This window comes from Oncorhynchus clarkii, chromosome 16 (genome assembly GCF_045791955.1).
Source record: "Oncorhynchus clarkii lewisi isolate Uvic-CL-2024 chromosome 16, UVic_Ocla_1.0, whole genome shotgun sequence".
Lineage (NCBI taxonomy): Eukaryota > Metazoa > Chordata > Actinopteri > Salmoniformes > Salmonidae > Oncorhynchus > Oncorhynchus clarkii.
Window position 1 is genome coordinate 17,627,750 of NC_092162.1, and position 21,070 is coordinate 17,648,819.

The following is a 21,070-nucleotide window of genomic DNA, read 5'->3' on the forward strand; positions in this document are numbered from 1 at the left end:
CCAATTTGCTCGAGAGAGAGAACAAAGAACAGCCTAAATCATTGTGCCTTTATGGACTTTTAACAATGTATTATTGCGTATACTCTTTACCAGACTGACTATACCTAATGTGGCCTATTTCATTTGACATATTTTAATATATGTGGTATGTATTTTACTCTAACTAGACACTTTTAAACTATATAGAGGTAGAGCAAGCTCTTTTTGATAACAAAAAAAAACAGTTCTGCAGAAAGTCTGAACAACAAATGCATTTATTCAACAATATACAGAAATGATTCGTCAGCATAGCCTACACATGCATTTCAAAGGGTGTCCAAAAGGATTTCACAATGAAATGACATTTTGAGGAACATTGATTCAACTGTCCCTGAAGCATAAGAGTCTGTCTGTAAACATTAAGCCCTATGATAAGAAATAACAAAATACATTCAATTCCCATAAATTAAATTCATAAATAACATATAAATAACATTGTAATAAATATGTTTGTAATATTCCAATGCATACAGTTGGGTCATGACTTGCATAATGTCAAGTCTTGTACAAAAACATAAGTGAGAAACGTTTTTGCTTGATAATGATTTAAATGCGATGTTCTACATTATCCGGTGGTTTCATGTCATTAAATCATTTCAGGTTTATCCTATATGGATAAGAAATCAAAATAGAAAAACAGAACTGTCCAACAGGAACGAATAGCCTATGCAGGTGCTGATCTGTGGATGGCATCACATTGACTCTAGCAATACTCATAAACACTCTAGTCGAATTAACTCTGTGTTTTACCTCCGACTCTAGTGGTCACAATCAGTCGCTTAATTCCCAAAATAGTTAAAGCTGCTCTTTTCGAGTAAAATATTAGTAACTCTGCTGTAATGACTCAACACTATTTGCATGCATTTGGATACAGCGAATAATTGGCCTTTTTTAAAAAAAATTTAATGTGTGCAGGCCTGAACTTTGGATTCGGTCCACTAAGGATCTGATTATGGTCAAGTGACATTTTGACTACATATGCTATAAATTAGTCAGTTTAGGAGCTTGCTTGATTCATTCTTGAGAAGAATGATGCCCCAATATGTATGTTGTGTTTGGATCATATAGTGTAGGTTTAGGATGGTGTTGGCTTGACGTCATCTGTGCAGTCTGATTACACTGATTTCTTATCCCGCATGCAGTGAATGGCAAGTTCACATCAACATGAACAGGGTCAGTTTGAGCATAATGAATGGAAAAACTACTATCATTGTCCTGCATACTGCAAGGAGCATATTCTGGGGTTGTGGCATATTTCTGTTGCCCTTTCATTGAGTTTGGGTAGACTGATGCACTGACATAATCGTTTTGTTGATGCTTTAAATATGGCGGGGAAACAGTGTCATAATCCTCCCCCATTGCATTAAAATAACCTAGATTGGTAAGAGTTCCAGGGCTACCTAAAGAGGAGCACAGTCCTTTAAACTTTCCATCTTTCTTGCACTTCATTCTCCGATTTTGAAACCAAATCTTGATCTGCCTCTCCTTTAGACTGAGTTGGCTAGCCATCTCCACGCGCCTGGGGCGGCAAAGGTAACGATTGAAGTGGAACTCCTTCTCGAGCTCAACCAACTGGGCGCTTGTGTATGCGGTGCGCGCCCTTTTGGAGACTGCAGTTGTTGGGCTTTCCTCGTCACCAAATAGTTCTGCCGAGAGAAAATGAAATGTAACCTCATTCATAAATTGAATACAGTACCTAAACAAAATCTTAACATTAGGCTATATTACATTACATTAACATGTGAGCTCCTTTCGAAACTGGAAATGCAATTAGCCAACGCCCATTGGTCGTAATCATATAATACAATTAGGATTTATCCAGCTTAAAACAGTATTATTTGTAGACCTAAATGGGAATTTTACTGTCCAACTATGTATTGGGCTAGGCATTTGCATACACACCATTAACTTCTAAGGGATTGTCTCCGTTGTTCTTTATACATTTCTGAATTGTCGACTTCTTCATCCACGGGAATATGCTTTTGGTGAAGGTAGAATTTGAGTTAGGGTCAATCTCTTTTGGGTGCTGTGATTTGCTGTTGCCATTTGACTGCGATGAGCAATCCAACTCCTTCAAGTTGACCTGGCTCTCCAGGTAGGCCAAGGGTTGGTGGGCTGGTGCGTCATGATTGTATCCAAATCCACTGGCACCTTGGTATGGGGACTCTCCAAATATTGCTATGGCGTCTTGGTAGGTATTTCTTTGCATTGTCAAGAAATGTCTCATCAGCTATTGGGGCCCTTTTGACCTTCTGAAGGAACATTGGCACCCAGAAGTCACGTGACAGTTTCCTTCCAATGACCTCTTGGTTGCTGTTCTGAAAGGTTATGAAAAAACACAGAAGGGAGGTGACAGTATGAATCCATCTTATCAACTCAATAGCATCATGACGTGAATAGGAGCCTTTCAACCTGCTTACAGAGGCAATGTCAGACTAAACGATGCTCTCTAATATCTACTTTTCTCTTCTCATCCCTAAAACAAGTCATTGTTTGTTGAGAAACAAGTCACCAGTTTTTAGTCCAGTAGTGTTATTCAACATAGGCCTACTTTTGCAGACGCGTCAATGGGCTGAAACAAATAAGAATGAAAAACAATGCAATTTGAATTCCATAAAGGGAAGACATTATTTTTATATTTTCAAGAATTTAATGCTAGAATGCTTGAGGCCTGTAGAACTTGTGTGAAACTATGCTATTTTAGAGAAAAAATAAATAGCTCTACATGTTAAATTACTAGCCTAAATAAATACAACTAATTAAAGACACATAGGCTAATGATAACATTATTATAATATATAACTGTCGATAGAGATTTAGCCAACAAAACTCGACAAAAAAAACAAGGTAACTGTGTCAAGTCTCCTACACAAAGCCCAAATGTAGGGGGAAAAAAACACCCAATGTCTTTATTCAATATCAGATAAACTTAACCGTTAATGGTAGCCTATAATTGTATATGTCTAATCACGTTTCCTACATTTCCATTGAAATCTTCAACATGAACAAAATATTCAAGGTCTCTAAATTCATTGTAACGATTATGCTGAGTATGCCTTTAAAAGCAACCAAAATAAGTAAAAACAGAAGATGATTAAATAGTTTAAGAGAAAACGAATGTTGGATGGTATGGAGGCATAGCGTACAGCTTTATGAACTCTGCTTGAACCGCGCACGAGTCATATGGTCATAAATCACAAAGAAAATAGTCGACCATTCACCAGCCCGACTTACCTTAGCGTATAACGTAGACCCCACGAATACTGACTAGATATGATTCATTTCACATCCAGAATCAATAACGAGAGGTCTCTCCTTTCAAAAACATCGAGGAGTATTATAATCCAGTTCCAATGATAGGCTTGCTATTAGCTCATTGGGAGTCGCCCACAGCATGGAAAAGGTCGAACGAGAACATGGGTAGCCTTTGCGCAGCTGACTAGACAGCGAAGAAGAATTCTGGCCACATCGCAAATTTGAAAACACTATTCGCCGAAAACCATGACCTCAGTCCGTAAATTATGAGACAAATACATGTGGATACATTACTCCATGATACTTTGTAAGGGGCTATCTGCAATTATAGCAGCCTATTTTAAAATGTGTGTTTAGGATAGCCTTTCCACAACGAAAATTATGGTAATTGCAGATATGGTGGGACGGGGCTAGTGGCCTTTGATCGATTTGATTCACACGAGAGCAATCTGCATTAATGAACTGACCTGAGGCCCCAACTTTTCTCTATGGCATAGCCATAGAGCTAACATAGCCCAGTCTATACTTTGAGTAGGCCTATCTCATTGGATGTTATATGCCATATTTGATCAACAATATACATATAAAAATCAAGAGACCAGTGTTTGGAGATGAGAACAGAAAACAAATAACAATTTGAGAAGTAGCCAACATGTGGAATGGCATTGGTGTCTTAAAATAATGAAAGGAAATCAAAACGCACCAATTGAACTATGCCAAACTAAATTGTCAAAATGGGGTTATGATTTTGATTTGGTCACTATGACTTTGCATACTATTGCAAGACCCCTGCATGAATAATGTATGTCAATGTGAAATTAGCCAAAAAGTTCGTGTTGAGTGTGACTGGCTATCAATAGAATGTATTTCCATGATAATATTAATTAAACATTTCAGGATTATGCGGTTGTCTAACCTGGCAGACAACCATATCGAAAAGTTAACTATTTTGCACACATCAGGACAAAACACACCAACCCAACACTCATATTCAGTTTGAGAGATAAATGAATATTCCAGCATATTAGTGCTCAAAAGGCCATGGACACACATTGCGTCAGTTTCTTTGGAGAACCATCTGCCTCTTGGCTGTACAGGTTAGACATTGAGCCTATTGGAGGTGAGGATCAAACATGCCGCTATAGGATTGTTGTTAGTGGATCGATACCCATTGGGACTGTGGCGGTGCTTTGATCTTTGATGTTAACCTTTTAATTGAAAATACTCAATCCCCTCGATTCATTCATTAGGGACAATAGTTAATACCCCAGGCAGGATAGCTAATGTTTAACTACACGAAAGTAATTAGGCTACAACACAAAATAATCTAAACATTGACCAGTCTTTTGATCAAAGACGTCAGGAGAGGCCAATCTAACGAAATTTAGCCGAGGTAATTTAGCCGTGACCGGTTCAGACCATGCACATGGATTTGTTGAATTTAGCTATCAAATGGATACCATACATTTCCCACTTTTTCTATTTACATTGTCATTATACATTTATAGGATGTCTGCCTATAGCCTAGCTATACAATCTTTCAGTGATCAAATATATATGTGTGCCTATTCCTCGAATCTCAAGACAAATTCCTGCCATATACACTGTCATGAAAATACTATAATAATCGTTTCAAATCATATTCCATAAAAAGCTGCTATCCTGGGGGAACGATGATCAATTCGAAATGATGCATGAATATGTGGCGTCGAGATTAGACAATGATTTATTTCAAGGTTCTATGGCTTAAAATGAAACGTTAAGGCTCTGTAATTGCCAAGTTGATGTAACCCGAGACCTCCAGGCAGAAAGTCTTTATATCGGTCTGCTCAGCCCAGATGAAGGATGGAGAAAGACAATTAAGAGCACCGATTAATCGTATCACTTGTGGATCTGTAGAGTAATGCACATACAAAAACAAAACAAGAGTATTCCAGAAACACAATGGCAGCTGTCTCTGACATTGGCTCACATATCATTAGGCTATAAATCAAAATGGAACGACTGGCAGACAGGAAAGAGAGGAAGATAGTGTAGGATGAAATGTATACATCACCTAAAACATCGAAATCAATTAAAAAGAGATAGATAGTCTAGCCCATGGATCTCTCGCATATTGAAACTTCAATATAGAAAATCAAACAACATAATGTTTCATGCTTGTTGTAACATTTCTTGAATTGGACCATACATTTCCTGCAACGTCATTCACATTAATACAAAATCAGATTCTCCAAAATGTTATACTTACAATGCATTTGCAGGATATTCTTCATTCCAGCTATGTAGACTTTAAGAAGATACATTGTACATCAGCGGGCAAATCACTACAGTGGTTGGCCTGATGAATGCATGCATCTACTCTGCAACCTCTTCCTCAATTAGTTAATGAATCACGTGACATGGATGGTTGCTCACCAGGCTACTCTGACCTATGATGTGGGAACTGGCTTCAGAGCAATGCAACTTAGTGTTGTATTATTTGCACGGTGCTGCAAATATAAAGTCAAACCTACCCATATCGTTTTTGATTTGCACTGTAGTGCTGTCTTTGAGAACGAAGATAAGAACTCTGATTTCTTTGGCAGACGGTCTGGTCCTCTATAGATAAACTGTATAGCAAAACAAAAGTGTATTAAAGAATGAAGAAATACATGTTATCCTGAACGATGCCCACATCTTAGGCCTATACTGAAACGTCGAATGGAGCCGTTCATTTCTATGTCAGAAAATGGTTGGTCGGTTAGAATCTAAACTCATGGATTAGTTCAGATTGCTACAAGGCAAATTATTATTAGAAACGGCAAGGCCTCCTGCTGATCTCATGCAACGGCAATTGATAACAGGCGCATAAATACAATAAACAAGATTTACAAATGTTCAAACAACTGATTCTAGTCTATAAGAGGCAGACATATTTACGCCAGCAATTAACTACCCTAAATCAATTTAGGTAAGGCAAATAAGTTAACACACCCTCTGAGTTTAGTCTACAACAGCGAAAATCATTTTTAAAATGCATGGGGATATAGGCCGTTTCAGACCCAAATATTAATTTCAGGCCTCATGGTCAGCATGACGAAATTTAGGACAACATACAGTAAACATTCTAGCATTCAGATTTGAACAAAAACAGACTGCCTCGTCAAAGTATTGATCCATCCCGAACCGTGTGGGTGTGTGCGTAAAAAGTATAAGTCATATAAATATAAAGAACTACGTTCAAAAAGCATGTCTCACCATGGGTTTGGTACACCATCCTCTTTGATAATATTTAATAACTTGAAAAATAACATCTTATCCAACTTCCTTACACTTTTAATAAAATGTAGTCTGCACTAGCCCAGTTTGGACTAGCCCAGTCAATCAATATCGTATAGGCCAGCCAGGGCTTTCCAACCCTGTTCCTGGAGAGCTATCCTCCTGTATGTTTTCAATCCAACCCAGTTGTAACCAACCCGATTCAGCTGATCAACCAGCTAATTATTAGAATCGGGTGCGCTATTATGATTGGAGCCAAAACCTACAGGACCGTAGCTCTCCAGGAACTGGGTTGGAGAGAGATGTCATAAGTTGGAAAGCTTTCATATAATAACGCTTTTTAGAATATATATAACACCTCATGGCTTACCCATCAGTTGCATTGAAAATACATGAGACGTGCATTTCATTATAACAATAGACCTATGTTTGAAAACTGGAAGCAATGAGCAACAGTGGCACTTACCGAGGTTCTCTAAAAACTTATCTTATTATCCAAAAGACAAAACTCGGGCGTGAAGGTTAGCACTCGGTATTCGCCAGCAGCTAGTTTTGAGCATTATAGTTTTTAAAGGAGACATGATGGATATGTCGGCGAAATGAATGCAGACGGAAGGCTATCGTCAGTAACATGGGGCTGTCTATAGACTGGGCACTTGATGCTGAGTGGGTAGGGCTACCTCCCCGAACAATTTAAACCTTAGCTCGCCCCATGTCATTGCTGTTAATCTTTAGACGGACTCGCGGTCATTACTAGCCAAATAGTATGGATTATATTCAAAGTAGTGATACTGGGATAAGAAAAATAACAATTTAGATCTTGACCGTTTGTGTATTACAGCAACACGATTAAATCATAATTAAAAAAGGCATAATGACAGAAAGTTTATAAACTAGGTTTGGCACACATCTAGTCCAACATTAGGCTCTCTCTGTCAAAAAGGTCAGTAGGCTCTGTTGAGGGTAAATAAAGAATTGCATGTTAATTCCAATCTCTCAATATAGGCTATGTATCCCTGTTGCACAGTGGCTCCAAAGCCCATGATTTCCATCTCAGCCTGCACCTTCAGTGGGGTATGGGGGGAATAGATTACAGGTATTCTTCAGTGGCGCCTAAATCAATACCAACGAAATCCTAAATGTCTTATTTAAGCATTTTTTGTGTGCTAGATGCAAGAGAACCACGTTTAGGCTATTTGTTTAATTTCCAATCTTATTGATCTTCAATGGAATTATGTCAAGGTGGACCAAACGATTCTAATTAGCATGATATACCTCCATGTAATTGCCCAAATAAAGGAAACACAAACATAAAGTGTCTTAACCTCTATATTTCTGTTCAGTGTAAAATAATTACAAACACAACATGTAAAGTGTTGGTCCTACGTTTAATAAGGTGAAAAAAATATCCCAGAAATGTTCCATATGCACGCATATCCCTCTCCTTTGTTGTGCACAACTTTGTTTACATTCCTGTTAGTGAGCATTTCTCATTTGCCAAGATATTCCATCCACCTGATAGGTGTGGCATATCAAGAAGCTGATTATTGCTGGGGACAATAAAAGGCCACTTAAAAATGTTCTGTTTTGTCACACAAAACAATGCCACAAATGTCTCAAGTTTTGAGGGAGCGTGCAATTGGCATGCTGACTGCAGGAATGTCCCCCAGAGCTGTTGCCAGAGAACTGATGTTCATTTCTCTACCATAAGCCACCTCCAAAGTAGTTTTAAAGAATTTGGCAGTATGTCCAACAGGCCTCACAACCACTGACCAGGACCTCCACATCATCAGGCTTCTTTACCTGCAGGATCTGCTATGATATTTTGAAATTGTTTCATGTTGCGTTTATACTTGTGTTCTCTGTAATTTGGGGAATATATATATATTGTACAAATTAAAAAAAAAATAACGGGTCAACATCTAAATATTGCTCCCAGCGTTGATCAAAGCTCAGAAGGCTTATATTCTTGATCTGACGGAGTTCTAATCGCGCCTGCATCATTGCGAACGAGTGGAATCATGAACGGTGGTCTGTTCGTAATGTTCGCCTGCGTCTCCTGGATTTGCCTCCCGGATTGGCCTTTTTAGCATTACATTCACCACTCTCTCAACGGCTAACTCCGCCCTCTCGTGCACATGCCGAGGGCCTGAGATGTGAATCTAACCACCCCAGCTCGGAGTCGGCTCAAGTAGGTAACTAGAGACCCTGTGGAGTGTGTTTGCGAGATGCCGGACAAAAGGCCATTTTAAAACCGTCCCGAGACTCCTGCCGTGTCTACAGACATCCCCCAAAACAAACAAAAACCGTCTTTCAAAGAATGAGTGCACAACTGGTAAATAGTCTCTTATAAAGACAGTATGTCGGTCGGGTGGCTAGCTGTCGCAGATACTTAAATTGCAGGCTCTGTATTGGGCTACTTTATCCCAAATAGAAGGATGAAGTAAGAATCGAACGTTAAACGGAGCATACCTCAGCAGGATAATAATAACGTTGCTTTACAGAGAATAGGCTATACTGAGACAGCCAGTGATGTGGTGAGGCTGAGGCAGGCTGCAATGCATGTAGGAAGAAGCAGAAATACCGCAAGATAGTGGAAACAAGCAAGCAGGCAGAGAGAGAGTTTAGTAAATTGGTTTCCAAACTTGTTAAAACTTATGGAACAAGTTGTGAACAAATATATATATATATATATATATATTTGTTTCTATATGAACATCTCCACATGGCCTATTTTCCCTATAGGCCTATATTGTCTAATCAAAAAGTAAACAATACAGTCTTATATCGATCGTCCACTGGAGTTTACAGTTTACCCATCACCCACTACATCACTGATATTAATACAGAATTGTAAGTAACATTCTAATAATTCATGTGAATGCGATAATACATACGATCATCTGTGTGCTCCATTGACGCCTGTGTGGAGCTTGATGAGTAATGCCTAGGAATACAAACGTGAGCACTATGGAATTTGAGAAAAGAGATATCTATGTAAAGAGTTGATGGTTTTATACAATTCATTATGACAACTGACTGAACAGTCGCTGATGCTGTGTCAGTGTCATTTCTCATATTTTCCCCTTTCAAATCAAATCAAATCAGGCGTTTAACATTACAACTGTTTAAGCTAGCTAACAGGCTATGTGGATGTTGATCAACTGAGGTAAAAGAACTAGCAGCCAAACGGATCATTTCTGTTCACCAAATAGCATTTTAACGTTTTTTAATTGTATAACAAACCTCACTAAAACTCGAACCCTGGTTATGGCTCTGACCATGATCGGCCAGAAGAGCTTCAGTGCGCATTAGCATAGATTCTACAAGTGTCTGGAAGTCTATTGGAGGGATGCGACACCCTTCTTCCACGATAAATTCCATAATCTGGTGTTTTGTTGATGGTGGTAGAAAACGCTCTCTCAAGACACATCCAGAATCTCCAATAAGTGTTAAATTGGGTTTAGATCTAGTGACTAACACACACACACACTTTAAACCCCATATGCTCATTTGAAACCCCTCTTCTTGTCACGGAGGTCTCTTCTCCAAGCCAAAAATTGGCAACTGGGAATTTTTATACGTGACCCTAAGCATGACAGGATGTTAAAACTGCTTAATTAACGTTCAATATAATTCGTATCCCTCATTTACTCAAGTGTTTCCTTTATTTTGGCAGTTAAATGCAGACTGTTTTTCAATTAAAAAGAAATGGTGACATTGAAGACGTTATCCGAGTCCTGACTTTTGTTTGGTAATTTCCTCCAGTGCAAACATACAGTTGAAGTCGGAAGTTCACATAGACTTTAGCCAAATACATTTAAACTCAGTTTTTCACAATGCCTGACATTTAATCCTAGTAAAAATTCCCTGTCTTAGGTCAATTAGGATCACCACTTTATTTAAAAAATGTGAAATGTCAGGATAATAGTAGCACATTTTTTATTTCAGCTTTTATTTCTTTCATCACATTCCCAGTGGATCAGAAGTTTACATACACTCAATTAGTATTTGGTAGCATTGCCTTTAAATTGTTTAACTTGGGTCAAACATTTCGGGTAGCCTTCCACGAGCTTCCCACAATAAGTTGGGTGAATTTTGGCCCATTCCTCCTGACAGAGCTGGTGTAACTGAGTGAGGTTTGTAGGCCTCCTTGCTTGCACACACTTTTACAGTTCTGCACACAAATGTTCTATAGGATTGAGGTCAGGGCTTTGTGATGGCCACTCCAATATCTTGACTTTGTTGTCCTTAAGCCATTTTGCCACAACTTTGGAAGTATGCTTGGGGTCATTGTCCACTTGGAAGACCCATTTGCGACCAAGCTTTAACTTCCTGACTGATGTCTTGAGATGTTGCTTCAATATATCCACACCATTTGCCTGCCTCATGATGCCATCTATTTTGTGAAGTTCACCAATCCCTCCTGCAGCAAAGCACCCCCACAACATGATGCTGCCACCCCCGTGCTTCACGGATGGGATGGTGTTCTTCTGCTTGCAATTCTCCCACTTTTTCCTCCAAACATAACAATGGTCATTATGGCCAAACAGTTCTATTTTTGTTTCATCAGACCAGAGCACATTTCTCCAAAAAGTATGATCTTTGTCCCCATGTGCAGTTGCAAACCGTAGTCTGGCTTTTTTATGGCGGTTTTGGAGCAGTGGCTTCTTCCTTGCTGAGCAGTCTTTCAGGTAATGTCGATATAGGACTCATTATGCTGTGGATATAGATAATTTTGTACCTGTTTCCTCCAGCATATTCAGAAGGTCCTTTGCTGTTGTTCTGGGATTGATTTGCACTTTTCGCACCAAAGTACGTTCATCTCTAGGAGAACGTGTCTCCTTCCTGAGCGGTATGACGGCTGCGTGGTCCCATGGTGTTTATACTTGCGTACTATTGTTTGTACAGATGAACGTGGTACCTTCAGGCGTTTGGAAATTGCTCCCAAGGATGAACCAGACTTGTGGTCTACATTTTTTCTTCTGAGGTCTTGGCTGATTTCTTTTGATTTTCCCATGATGTCAATCAAAGAGGCACTGAGTTTGAAGGTAGGCCTTGAAACACATCCACAGGTAAACCTCCAATTGACTCAAATTATGTCAATTAGCCTATCAGAAACTTCTAAAGCCATGACATAATTTTATGGAATTTTCCAAACTGTTTAAAGGCACATGTAATGGATGTGAAACGGCTAGCTTAGTTAGCGGTGCGCGCTAAATAGCGTTTCAATCGGTGACGTCACTTGCTCTGAGACCTTGAAGTAGTAGTTCCCCTTGCTCTGCAAGGGCCGTGGCTTTTGTGGAGCGATGGGTAACGATGCTTAGTGGGTGACTGTTGTTGATGTGTGCAGAGGGTCCCTGGTATGGGCGACGGGACGGTCTAAAGTTATACTGTTTCACACAGTCATTTTAGTGTATGTAAACCTCTGACCCACTGGAATTGTTATACAGTGAATTGTAAGTGAAATAATCTGTCTGTAAACAATTGTTGGAAAAATGACTTGTGTCATGCACAAAGTAGATTTGGACTTGTAGACTTGCCAAAACTATAGTTTGTTAACAAAAAATGTGTGGAGTGGTGGAAAACTAGTTTTAATGACTCCAACAAAGTGTATGTAAACTTCCGACTTCAACATCTCTCTCCGGGTTTAAAAAACATGGCCTGCTGGAGCTTTCTGATTAATGTCGTCTTTGGACATACAGCCTTTGATAGACACCCGCGCCTCACGAATCGCATGGCATTTTAATATTTGTTAGAAGCGGTGACCTGCGTTTCACCCCTTCCTCAAGATCTCACACATGAACAATTTCTGACTTGTTCGATGATATTGAGTAATATAGGCCTACTCCTTCTACCAAAAAGGGAGCAGGGGCCCAATATATATAGGAACCAGGCTCCTGTGAGTTATTGGAGCTGATAATTCTGAGCGCAGAGGGAGCAATGACATGTATAGTGATTTACAGTTCAATAGCAAACAGTGGGTAGGCTAGACCTACACTCCGAATTAAAACATAATTCCAAATAAATACATTATTTTGTTCCAGAATGTTTTTACATGTTAGGGTACTCGATAAAGTGAGATAATCGGAGACATTTTGTTTTATCTCCTCTCATTGGAAATATAGGCCAGGCATTGTCATATAACCACAGACTTTCTAAGGTTTGAGACTTTTTTTTTTACACTGTGCTTAATTTACAACTTTTCTAAAATATTTGAGTAGTCTAGACGTCATACATGTTATCCATTGGACATACAGTAAGTAGCCTATTGTTTTGTGTGTAGGCTATAACATAGTCATAGGCCTATAGTTAGATGATCGATTGAGCGGGGCAACAGTGAAGCCGGTCTGAAGCGGGCTCTGCTGGTGTGCAGGTGGCGTTACATCACGTCACTGAATAAGCATTGGCCTATGCTCCAATCGCATATTTTAAGATTTACTTTAAGGCCACTTTGTGAGGCACGATTATTATGCCATCTATCCACGCATATTACAATATTTGTGTCGACTGTTGTAAGACAAGTTTTCAGATAAAGAACAAATAGCCTGTTAATCTATCAATGCTTTTTCAATGTAAAACTTTATTCACAACTGCTCAACAAAAAGGCCTACGCACTAATAAAGTTGTCAATAATCTCCATGTAATTGTATCGAATATAAATAATAAGTAGGCCTAGAAATGTAAAACGACACATAGACAATTCTTAAACAAAACACTAACGTATTTTACGCATTAATCCATCCATACAGAATAACCAACACAAGATACAATTCCATAGGCTACCATTTATGCTTCCAAAAGCACAAATTAAAACAATTATTCAGACTGTCTTTTTCGTTCGTGTAGGCCTATGGATTTCAAGGATGTTGACGATGCCAGAGAAACAGGCCTATTGGTATTGTAGGTTAGACTCTCAGCATCTGTGGCTCTCGTCTAGTGACCTCGCGATGATCCCGGTCTATGAATTATTGATGAGATCCGTGCACAGATTACCCCTATCAATATGCAATACTTATTATCCTGGTTAAATGGCTATTTAACAGTTATGAATAGTGGAATTGTTTCAACCCAATATAAAACATTGGTGTGTATTCTTTAGCATATATATTTTTTAAATATATGAAATGATTTAAGCAAAAAAAGTTTGAGGCATCGGGAATATTTATTGCATTTAGGTACATTTTAGATGAATAAATGACAGCTATTGACGAAAGATGTCAAAACCAGTGTTTTCATATTGGCCTAATTTGATTGGATATCACCACGCAGATCTGCGATTGCATGCTGATTCATATACAATTTGGTAAGGTATGCTTACTGCAAATTGGGACACATACAATTTAGCCATGGTGGCAACTACGCAAAGACATGAACCATTAACATAGGCTACAAACGCACAATAGCAACACGTTATTATAATATAACATACAAAATTGGGCGTAATTCCAAGTTTGATATACAGGCCTACACAATCAGGATCAGTGTTTGATGCGTTTATATACTGAACAAAAATATAAAAACGTAACATGTAACAATTTCTAAGAATTTACTGAATTTTGGTTCAAATAAGGAAATCAGTCAATTGTAATGAATGAATTGGGCACTAATCGATGGATTTCACATGACTGGGAATACAGATACGCATCTTTGATTACAGATACCTTTGAAAAAAAGCCTCAAAATGGGCCTCAGGATCTCGTCACGCTATTTCTGTGCATTCAAACTGCCACCGAGAAAATGCAATTGTGTTCATTGTTGGTAGTTTATGCCTGCCCATTTCATAACCTCACCGCCACCATGGGGCATTCTGTTCACAACATTGACATCAGCAAACCGCTTGCCCACACCGACGCTATATACCTTGTCTGCGGTTGTGATGCTAGTTGGATGTACTGCCAAATTCTCTAAAATTATGTTGGAGGCGGCTTATGCTAGAGAAATTAACATTCAATTCTCCGGCAACAGCTCTGCAGTCAGCATGCCAATTGCACCTCCCTCAAAACTTGAGACATCTGTGGCATTGTGTTGTGTGACAAAAAAAAAACATTTTAGAGTGGCCTTTTAAAGTGGCCAACAGAACAAGCTTCTTGATATGCCACACCTGTCAGGTGGATGGATTATCTTGGCAAATGGGGAAATGCTCACTAACAGGGATGTAAACAAATGTGTGCACAACATTTTAAAGAAATAAGCTTTTTGTGCATACAGAACATTTCTGGGATCTTTTATTTCAGCTCATGAAACACGGGACCAATACTTTACATGTTGCGTTTATATTTGTGTTCAGTGTGGAATTATTAAGCCTAATATTTATATGATTAGACATCCATATATCCAGCATAATTTATTCAAATCGACTGAGGTCTGATTCCCAACGTTTACAGTGGATTCACCTATCCTGTCCTTGGAGAGAGACGCACTGTTCAACCGCGTATCTTGGAGATTGATGGGACACACAAAACCCTGTTCAAGTTCGTGCTTTACCTTAGACCACGCTTTTATCAAGACGGTCTAATTTTTGGATCCAGACTTGAATTTCACTTAAAGTTTTTGTCAGTTTTCTGATCTGAGTCTATAGGCCAGAGACATGCATTATCCAATTGCCCTTCTCATACCAGCACCTATGACACTGAATGCACGAGGTTCAATGCAGTCATTGCAGAAATTGAATTAGTTTGTGTCCTGTTCGTGAAGAGGCAGAATTTCCTCCTGTTTTACGCTGACCAAAATGAATGAATTCTTATTTGCTGGTGTTTATAGATAAGTCGATTGCAATCCATTGATTCTCCAAATATTTTATTTTGAGGCTAATTCCAACATGAATAATAATAATAATCATAGGCAGTGGAACACTTATTTAAATGTATCACTGCATTTCTGATATCAACTTTCTATCCTGATATCGAGGATATCGCCACTGCCCAGACTAGTGCTGTACAGTCCACAACCCTTTCTAATCCCTTCGCAGCAGTTAAAACGTCACTTTCATTCAAGAATGTGAATTATATAGTACATTGTCTACTCCCCAAAACCATAAAACTAACTTTATGGACCCCACGTGACCTTTCAGAGTCAGTGAAGGGATTATATGTTCTACCGTACGGAGGCATTTAGTAAATTCGAGCCATGTACCTGTAAGATAGCCTACATGTTGGGACATTTGATGGGGAAACGAATAACTAAATACAAGCAAACAGAAGTGCGACTCAACCCAAAGAAGTCAAAAAGAGGGTAAGTTTAAAAGGTTCAGAGTTTGTTTTTCTGGTAAATAATGGCAGCATGGAACCAATAATGAATCTAATAACCTTGACATGATGGTGGGCACTTTATAGGTGCATGGTTAAAACAATATAGCTTAGACGAAAACAATGCAAATATTTAAATCAGCAACAACCTGCCTCAAATGTAATTCACGTCATAGGCCATTACAAAAAAAGTCATTTTAAGCCAATGATAAGCATGAAAACTTCTATGGAAATTATTCTTGCTAATGTGTTATTTTATAGCAATGTAAAACAGTACAAAATCTATAGGAACATGTTGTTTATAAAGTTAATTTGTTTAATCGTGTGGCAAGGTTAAGTAAGCCTAAATTGTTGATACAAGATGTCCAAAATGCCATGAAGGGTTTACGTTCACCAGTGTTATAGCCTGTGTGTCTATAGAATAGTGCATTAAAACATGTGTAGGCCTAATTAATTAATTTACTATATGTTAAATGAAGAAGAGGTTAATTAATTGCAATTACTATGCTTCAAATATATCAAGCGATGGAGAGAAACTTTATTTCCAAATCTATAGATTCACATAGAAATACAAAAAGCTTAATTGGCAAAATCTTTACCATCACTGTAGGCGTATAATCCACAGAATACCACTCCCTTCATGTCCACTATACAAATTGATCACATTGAAAAGGTTCAATACATTTATGCAACGTAATAAGTACTTAGTTCTAAACAATTACAATTGGATATATTTGTGCACAACGTGTCATAGGCTACATAACAGTTTTACCTGTATTTTTAAATCTGGAAAACGTACTGCGCTGACCACGATAATCAAGCATAAATACAGCATTAAAAACTTACACTGAAGCGCTTTGAATGATCCCATCATCTATAGGTTTACATTCAATGAAGAGCAGTATATGTTTTGGAAACATAGACTACTGTACACTTTACACCTGTTAGAATGTTTAGAAATGACACAATATAGGCTAACAGCTCACGTGAAACATGACAACATTCAAGAGATAAAACAGAGCACATGACTTTATACTACCCTTAGACAATGAGTCTAACCTTTTTCTAGTTCCAAAGATAACTACAGGCTACCGTAACACAACGTCAAACTAAACGTATGTTAAAGACCACATAATATTTTTTCATCTAAAATCACAACAACATGCTGAAAGGTGCTGCGCTGTAGCTTACAGTACTCCGGATGTCCCCCGTCTCACTTGCAGTTCGAGCTCAGTTATGGAACGCGCTACCTCCTGTAACCAGGCTCATACTTTTCAGTTTATTGTCTTTCTTCCATTTCATCCTTCGATTCTGAAACCAGATTTTTATTTGTCGTTCCGTGAGGCACAACGTGTGGGCTATCTCTATTCTCCTCCTCCGGGTTAGGTATCTATTGAAGTGAAATTCTTTCTCCAGCTCTAGCGTCTGGTAGCGGGTATACGCTGTTCGGGCCCTTTTCCCATCTGGTCCAGCCATTTCTAAATTGCATGAAAAATCCAAATTAGAAGTGGACAACAGATGGTGGAAATAGGATTTTAAACATTTGAAAAGGAAACATGTTTAACAGCACATATGAAATATTAAGCAATTATGGGTGTTGAATAGGCTGCATGCGGGCGCGTGCCATGCACGGATTGTCGCACAACTATCCTACATTACCAGAAATAGAACTTGCATTCAGCTATAGCCTAAACATAAATACCCACCAATTTTCCAAAATTTAAACAATGTTTCTTTAGGTTAATCTTTATTACAATTAAAATATACTTTAAATAGGCTAACAATTATTGTTTTATCTTCCACTAAGAAGTATATTGCACTGGACAATATCATAAAAGCAATCCGTGGCCATATCCTACCATCCTTACGGAGTTCATGCAACACTTGACATATTTATGACGCTACAAATTTGGACTATAGAAAAGCACATCAGCGAGCATGCAATTCACTCCAAAGCAAGACCACCACAAAACACAGTAAAAGTAGGCTATGTATGTACCATGGTTAATGTGCAGTTTCCGCATCCATGGGAATATTTGCGGCGTTTGGCAATCGTTTGAGATTGTCGTGGAGGTTGCGTTATTGGACTCCTGTTGTAGTTGTTGTGCCCGGGCAGCCATGCTGCTGGTACTGCTTGTGTGCGCGCCTTCCTCGGTCTCAGAGACAACGCTGGTATCCTCTATCTCTGTAAAATGACTGTTGTTGCCTTTGTTGAGATTATTGTTGGCGATCGAGGTCGTGCTCCGGTCAGGTGGAGGAGAGGGGCTTTTTAGTTCCAAAGACTCGCGGTTGACGCAAGGAAGGGGATCTGGAGACGAAAGCGAGCAGGTCGGCAATCTGTACCGGGCATCCGGGCCAGTGGACGGAAAACCACGGGTATCCTCTCCAACAGCCGCGAAGTGGCTACCAGTGTCGGGGCGATTTACGGTTAGGTCCATGCCATTGTAGTTGCATCCGAAAGACCCAGAGTGCATGGTGCCAGGGTCCCTGAACGTACCGTTCACAGTGCCGTTAGTCCCATAATTTAGTAACTGATAGTCGGAGCCATTCGGATAGCGCCCTGAAAACGAGTTAACAAAGTAAGAGCTCATTTGCTTGTTTTTAAAGGCTCGATTTGTAGATCTTTGTCGCTATAATCCTCTGCTTCACGATTTATGATGTAATCATGAATTATAGCAATGAAGCCTACTGTACTTTGCCAGGTATGCGGCCAAATATGGGAGAGCGCTCGGGAATCACGTGCATTTGTTGACCAGTCGTAAATTCTCACTGATGACTTCAAGAGGTAATTCATGCTCTATGGTTACAAATGATGACGAAATGATGGTCGTTATGCTCGAGTCAATGGTGCCTCCCCATTGCGCCCTGAGATCCATGTAGGCAGACAGCGTCATCTACTGGCAGTGGAGGTAACTGTCAGAGAGGGTGCTCAATACTTTTTTTCATTGTTCATTTTTTTTTAACATTGACTGTTCTAGGACACAAAAGTAGGCTAAACTATTTTACCAATAGGTATCTCAGACAGGTATCCCAGTATAAAAAAGTAAAACAAAAATATATATTATAGTAGGCCTAATACACTAGGCATTTGTATCATTAAAGAGAGACTTGCCTATTTAAATGTCTGTCTTGCTCAACTAGGTCAATTTTACAGGACATAGTGATAATAATAACTATTATAAGACTATTGCCCTCACATCAGTAAAACAAGAAACCTTTCTATGAAATATTTACAGAAATTACCAACGCTTTATTTGCATTTACAAAAGACAACAAAAACATGTCTTACATAATATTGCACACGACATCCAGATGGCAAGTGCACAATAAACAACTTGTGAAAACATTATCCAGTTGAATATGACAAAGCGATGTAAAAGCCTAAAACAAACAAAATACAACACACACTATGGTAGGCTATTAGGCCAAAGCATCTCTCTTGTATCGATAATGGGGCCATAAAAAAATATTTTTGAAGCAAAAATATTTAATTATCGAGTATTTTGACTAGGCTTGTTTTTGCACTTCTCCAACGCCGCTCCAGGAAACCAGTATGTGCGAGTGTAGGCCTATTTCACGATCGTCACCAGTTACCACAACCACAAAGTCATAAACCCCGCCTATTTCTCCAATTGATTTTCCTAAAATGTGAATTTATACCTTTACCACACTTCTAACCTTAAATTAAGACCACATTTATGTTTTCATGGATTTTTACGATACAGCCAATTTTGACTTTGTGGATGTGGTAAACCCTACTTTACTTTCAAGCAACAATATTGACAAAACAAAAAATACAAACCCAATCAAATAAGAATAGGCTAGCCAGCTTCAGTTGTTTTTAACCTGTTTCTAACCAACAGACGTTATTTCATCGTGCAAATATATTTATCTAGTAGGCCTATTTACATATTTTCACAAACATGTGTAGGCCTATGCAGCCATTTTATGAAAAACAACAACCAACAATAATTAAACATCTCTCAATTCATGGTACAACAGTTATAGGATGGCTTGTGTAGCTTTTTTACTCAGTGTCTTTTAATCCGTCTGTTTTTCCTCCTCTTCATCGCTGGGTTTCGAAGGATTCATAACTTTGTTCTCCTTTTTCCACTTCATTCTGCGATTCTGGAACCAAATCTTTATCTGACGTTCAGTGAGACACAGAGCATGCGAAATCTCGATTCGACGACGCCTGGTGAGATACCTATTGAAATGGAACTCTTTCTCGAGCTCAAGAGTCTGGTATCGAGTATAGGTCTGACGGCCCCTGCGTCCACTGCTGCCCAATGTCCCTAGAAACAAAGAATAGCAAACCAAATCCAGCAATTATGTAAGAAACAAAGACATGGAATGGATGGATACCTTTACACTATCATCGCTGTTATAGACTATTGCTACAATCACTATTATGGATGTAATAAATTAGCCTATATACACACATGTAAAATAGCCTCCATTAGTAAAACCTTTAAAAAAAATTGTATTTTGTATTTTGACAGTTAAACGCGTTTTCCTATCTGTTAATATATTTTTCATGTCAATCACGTTCTCGGCGATAGAATGCAATACATATCACAGTCATCAAATCATCATGCATGTGTTCACACAACGACTTGTAAAATTCTTCCTCTTTTTCCCCGTCTTAATTTCAAAGCAATAGTTACTTATAAGCTACAACGCCAGGCAACACTGTTACAGTAGTCATCTGATTGATAGGCAACATGCTGACTGTACACCCCCTTTCAATAAATGAACAATAAAACACGTTAAAAACGTTAACAAAAATCAAAAGTAAAGGTTTCACTGACCGGCGGTGCAAGAATTCATCCTTTGCATCCACGGATAAAGCAGAGAAGACTTGTCGTCCACAGCAGTGGTTATGTTTACATTCTGCTCGAGGCACTCTGACTTGCGCTGGTCCTGAGTTAAAAAGAGCGGCTGCTCCTCTCGATTTGCGAAAGCGCACGAGCGGTCACTGTAAAAAGTGGCAGCTGTATAGTCGCAGGGAGCGCTGGTGCTGGGGCGACCGTAGATACCAGTGGTTTGCTGGTAATATGAGGTTGGGTATACCTTCTCTTGCATATTGGCAGCTCCATATGTAGCGTTGGAAAAGTGTCTTAAAGGGTCAGTATATCCGGAGGAATATAAAGGTATCTGAGCGAGGAGAGACTCCTGTCCTCCGGGCAGAGAAGCAGGAAAAGTTGAGTTGACAAAATAGGAACTCATTGGATGGACAAATATGCTCCGAGGAATATGATTTGTAA

The 21,070-nt window shown here is 38.9% G+C and overlaps 3 protein-coding genes across 3 annotated transcripts; all 3 read right to left on the reverse strand.

The window, feature by feature from the left end:
* Positions 1-1,053: 1,053 nt before the first annotated feature.
* Positions 1,054-2,266, reverse strand: LOC139367484 (homeobox protein Hox-B3a-like). Its single transcript, XM_071105710.1, has 2 exons — positions 1,942-2,266; positions 1,054-1,685 (listed from the first exon to the last, which is right to left on the reverse strand). Exons 1-2 carry the CDS (start codon positions 2,264-2,266, stop codon positions 1,054-1,056), a joined length of 957 nt encoding a protein of 318 aa, XP_070961811.1.
* A 14,152-nt stretch (positions 2,267-16,418) lies between these two features.
* Positions 16,419-18,394, reverse strand: LOC139367485 (homeobox protein Hox-B5b-like). Its single transcript, XM_071105711.1, has 2 exons — positions 17,803-18,394; positions 16,419-17,281 (listed from the first exon to the last, which is right to left on the reverse strand). Exons 1-2 carry the CDS (start codon positions 18,392-18,394, stop codon positions 17,034-17,036), a joined length of 840 nt encoding a protein of 279 aa, XP_070961812.1. The 3' UTR covers positions 16,419-17,033.
* Positions 18,395-19,844: 1,450 nt separating this feature from the next.
* LOC139367486 (homeobox protein Hox-B6b-like) lies at positions 19,845-21,032 on the reverse strand. Its single transcript, XM_071105712.1, has 2 exons — positions 20,615-21,032; positions 19,845-20,098 (listed from the first exon to the last, which is right to left on the reverse strand). Exons 1-2 carry the CDS (start codon positions 21,030-21,032, stop codon positions 19,845-19,847), a joined length of 672 nt encoding a protein of 223 aa, XP_070961813.1.
* Between the last annotated feature and the right edge of the window lie 38 nt (positions 21,033-21,070).

Coding starts and splice junctions, on each gene's coding strand:
- LOC139367486 (XM_071105712.1), bottom strand. CDS start 21,032: ATGAGTTCCTATTTTGTCAACTCAACTTTTCCTGCTTCTCTGCCCGGA. Junction 20,099..20,614: donor GATGAATTCTTGCACCGCCG/GTCAGTGAAACC, acceptor CTTTGTTTCTAG/GGACATTGGGCAGCAGTGGA.
- LOC139367484 (XM_071105710.1), bottom strand. CDS start 2,266: ATGAGACATTTCTTGACAATGCAAAGAAATACCTACCAAGACGCCATA. Junction 1,686..1,941: donor CAATCCCTTAGAAGTTAATG/GTGTGTATGCAA, acceptor TTCTCTCGGCAG/AACTATTTGGTGACGAGGAA.
- LOC139367485 (XM_071105711.1), bottom strand. CDS start 18,394: ATGAGCTCTTACTTTGTTAACTCGTTTTCAGGGCGCTATCCGAATGGC. Junction 17,282..17,802: donor GAAACTGCACATTAACCATG/GTACATACATAG, acceptor CATGCAATTTAG/AAATGGCTGGACCAGATGGG.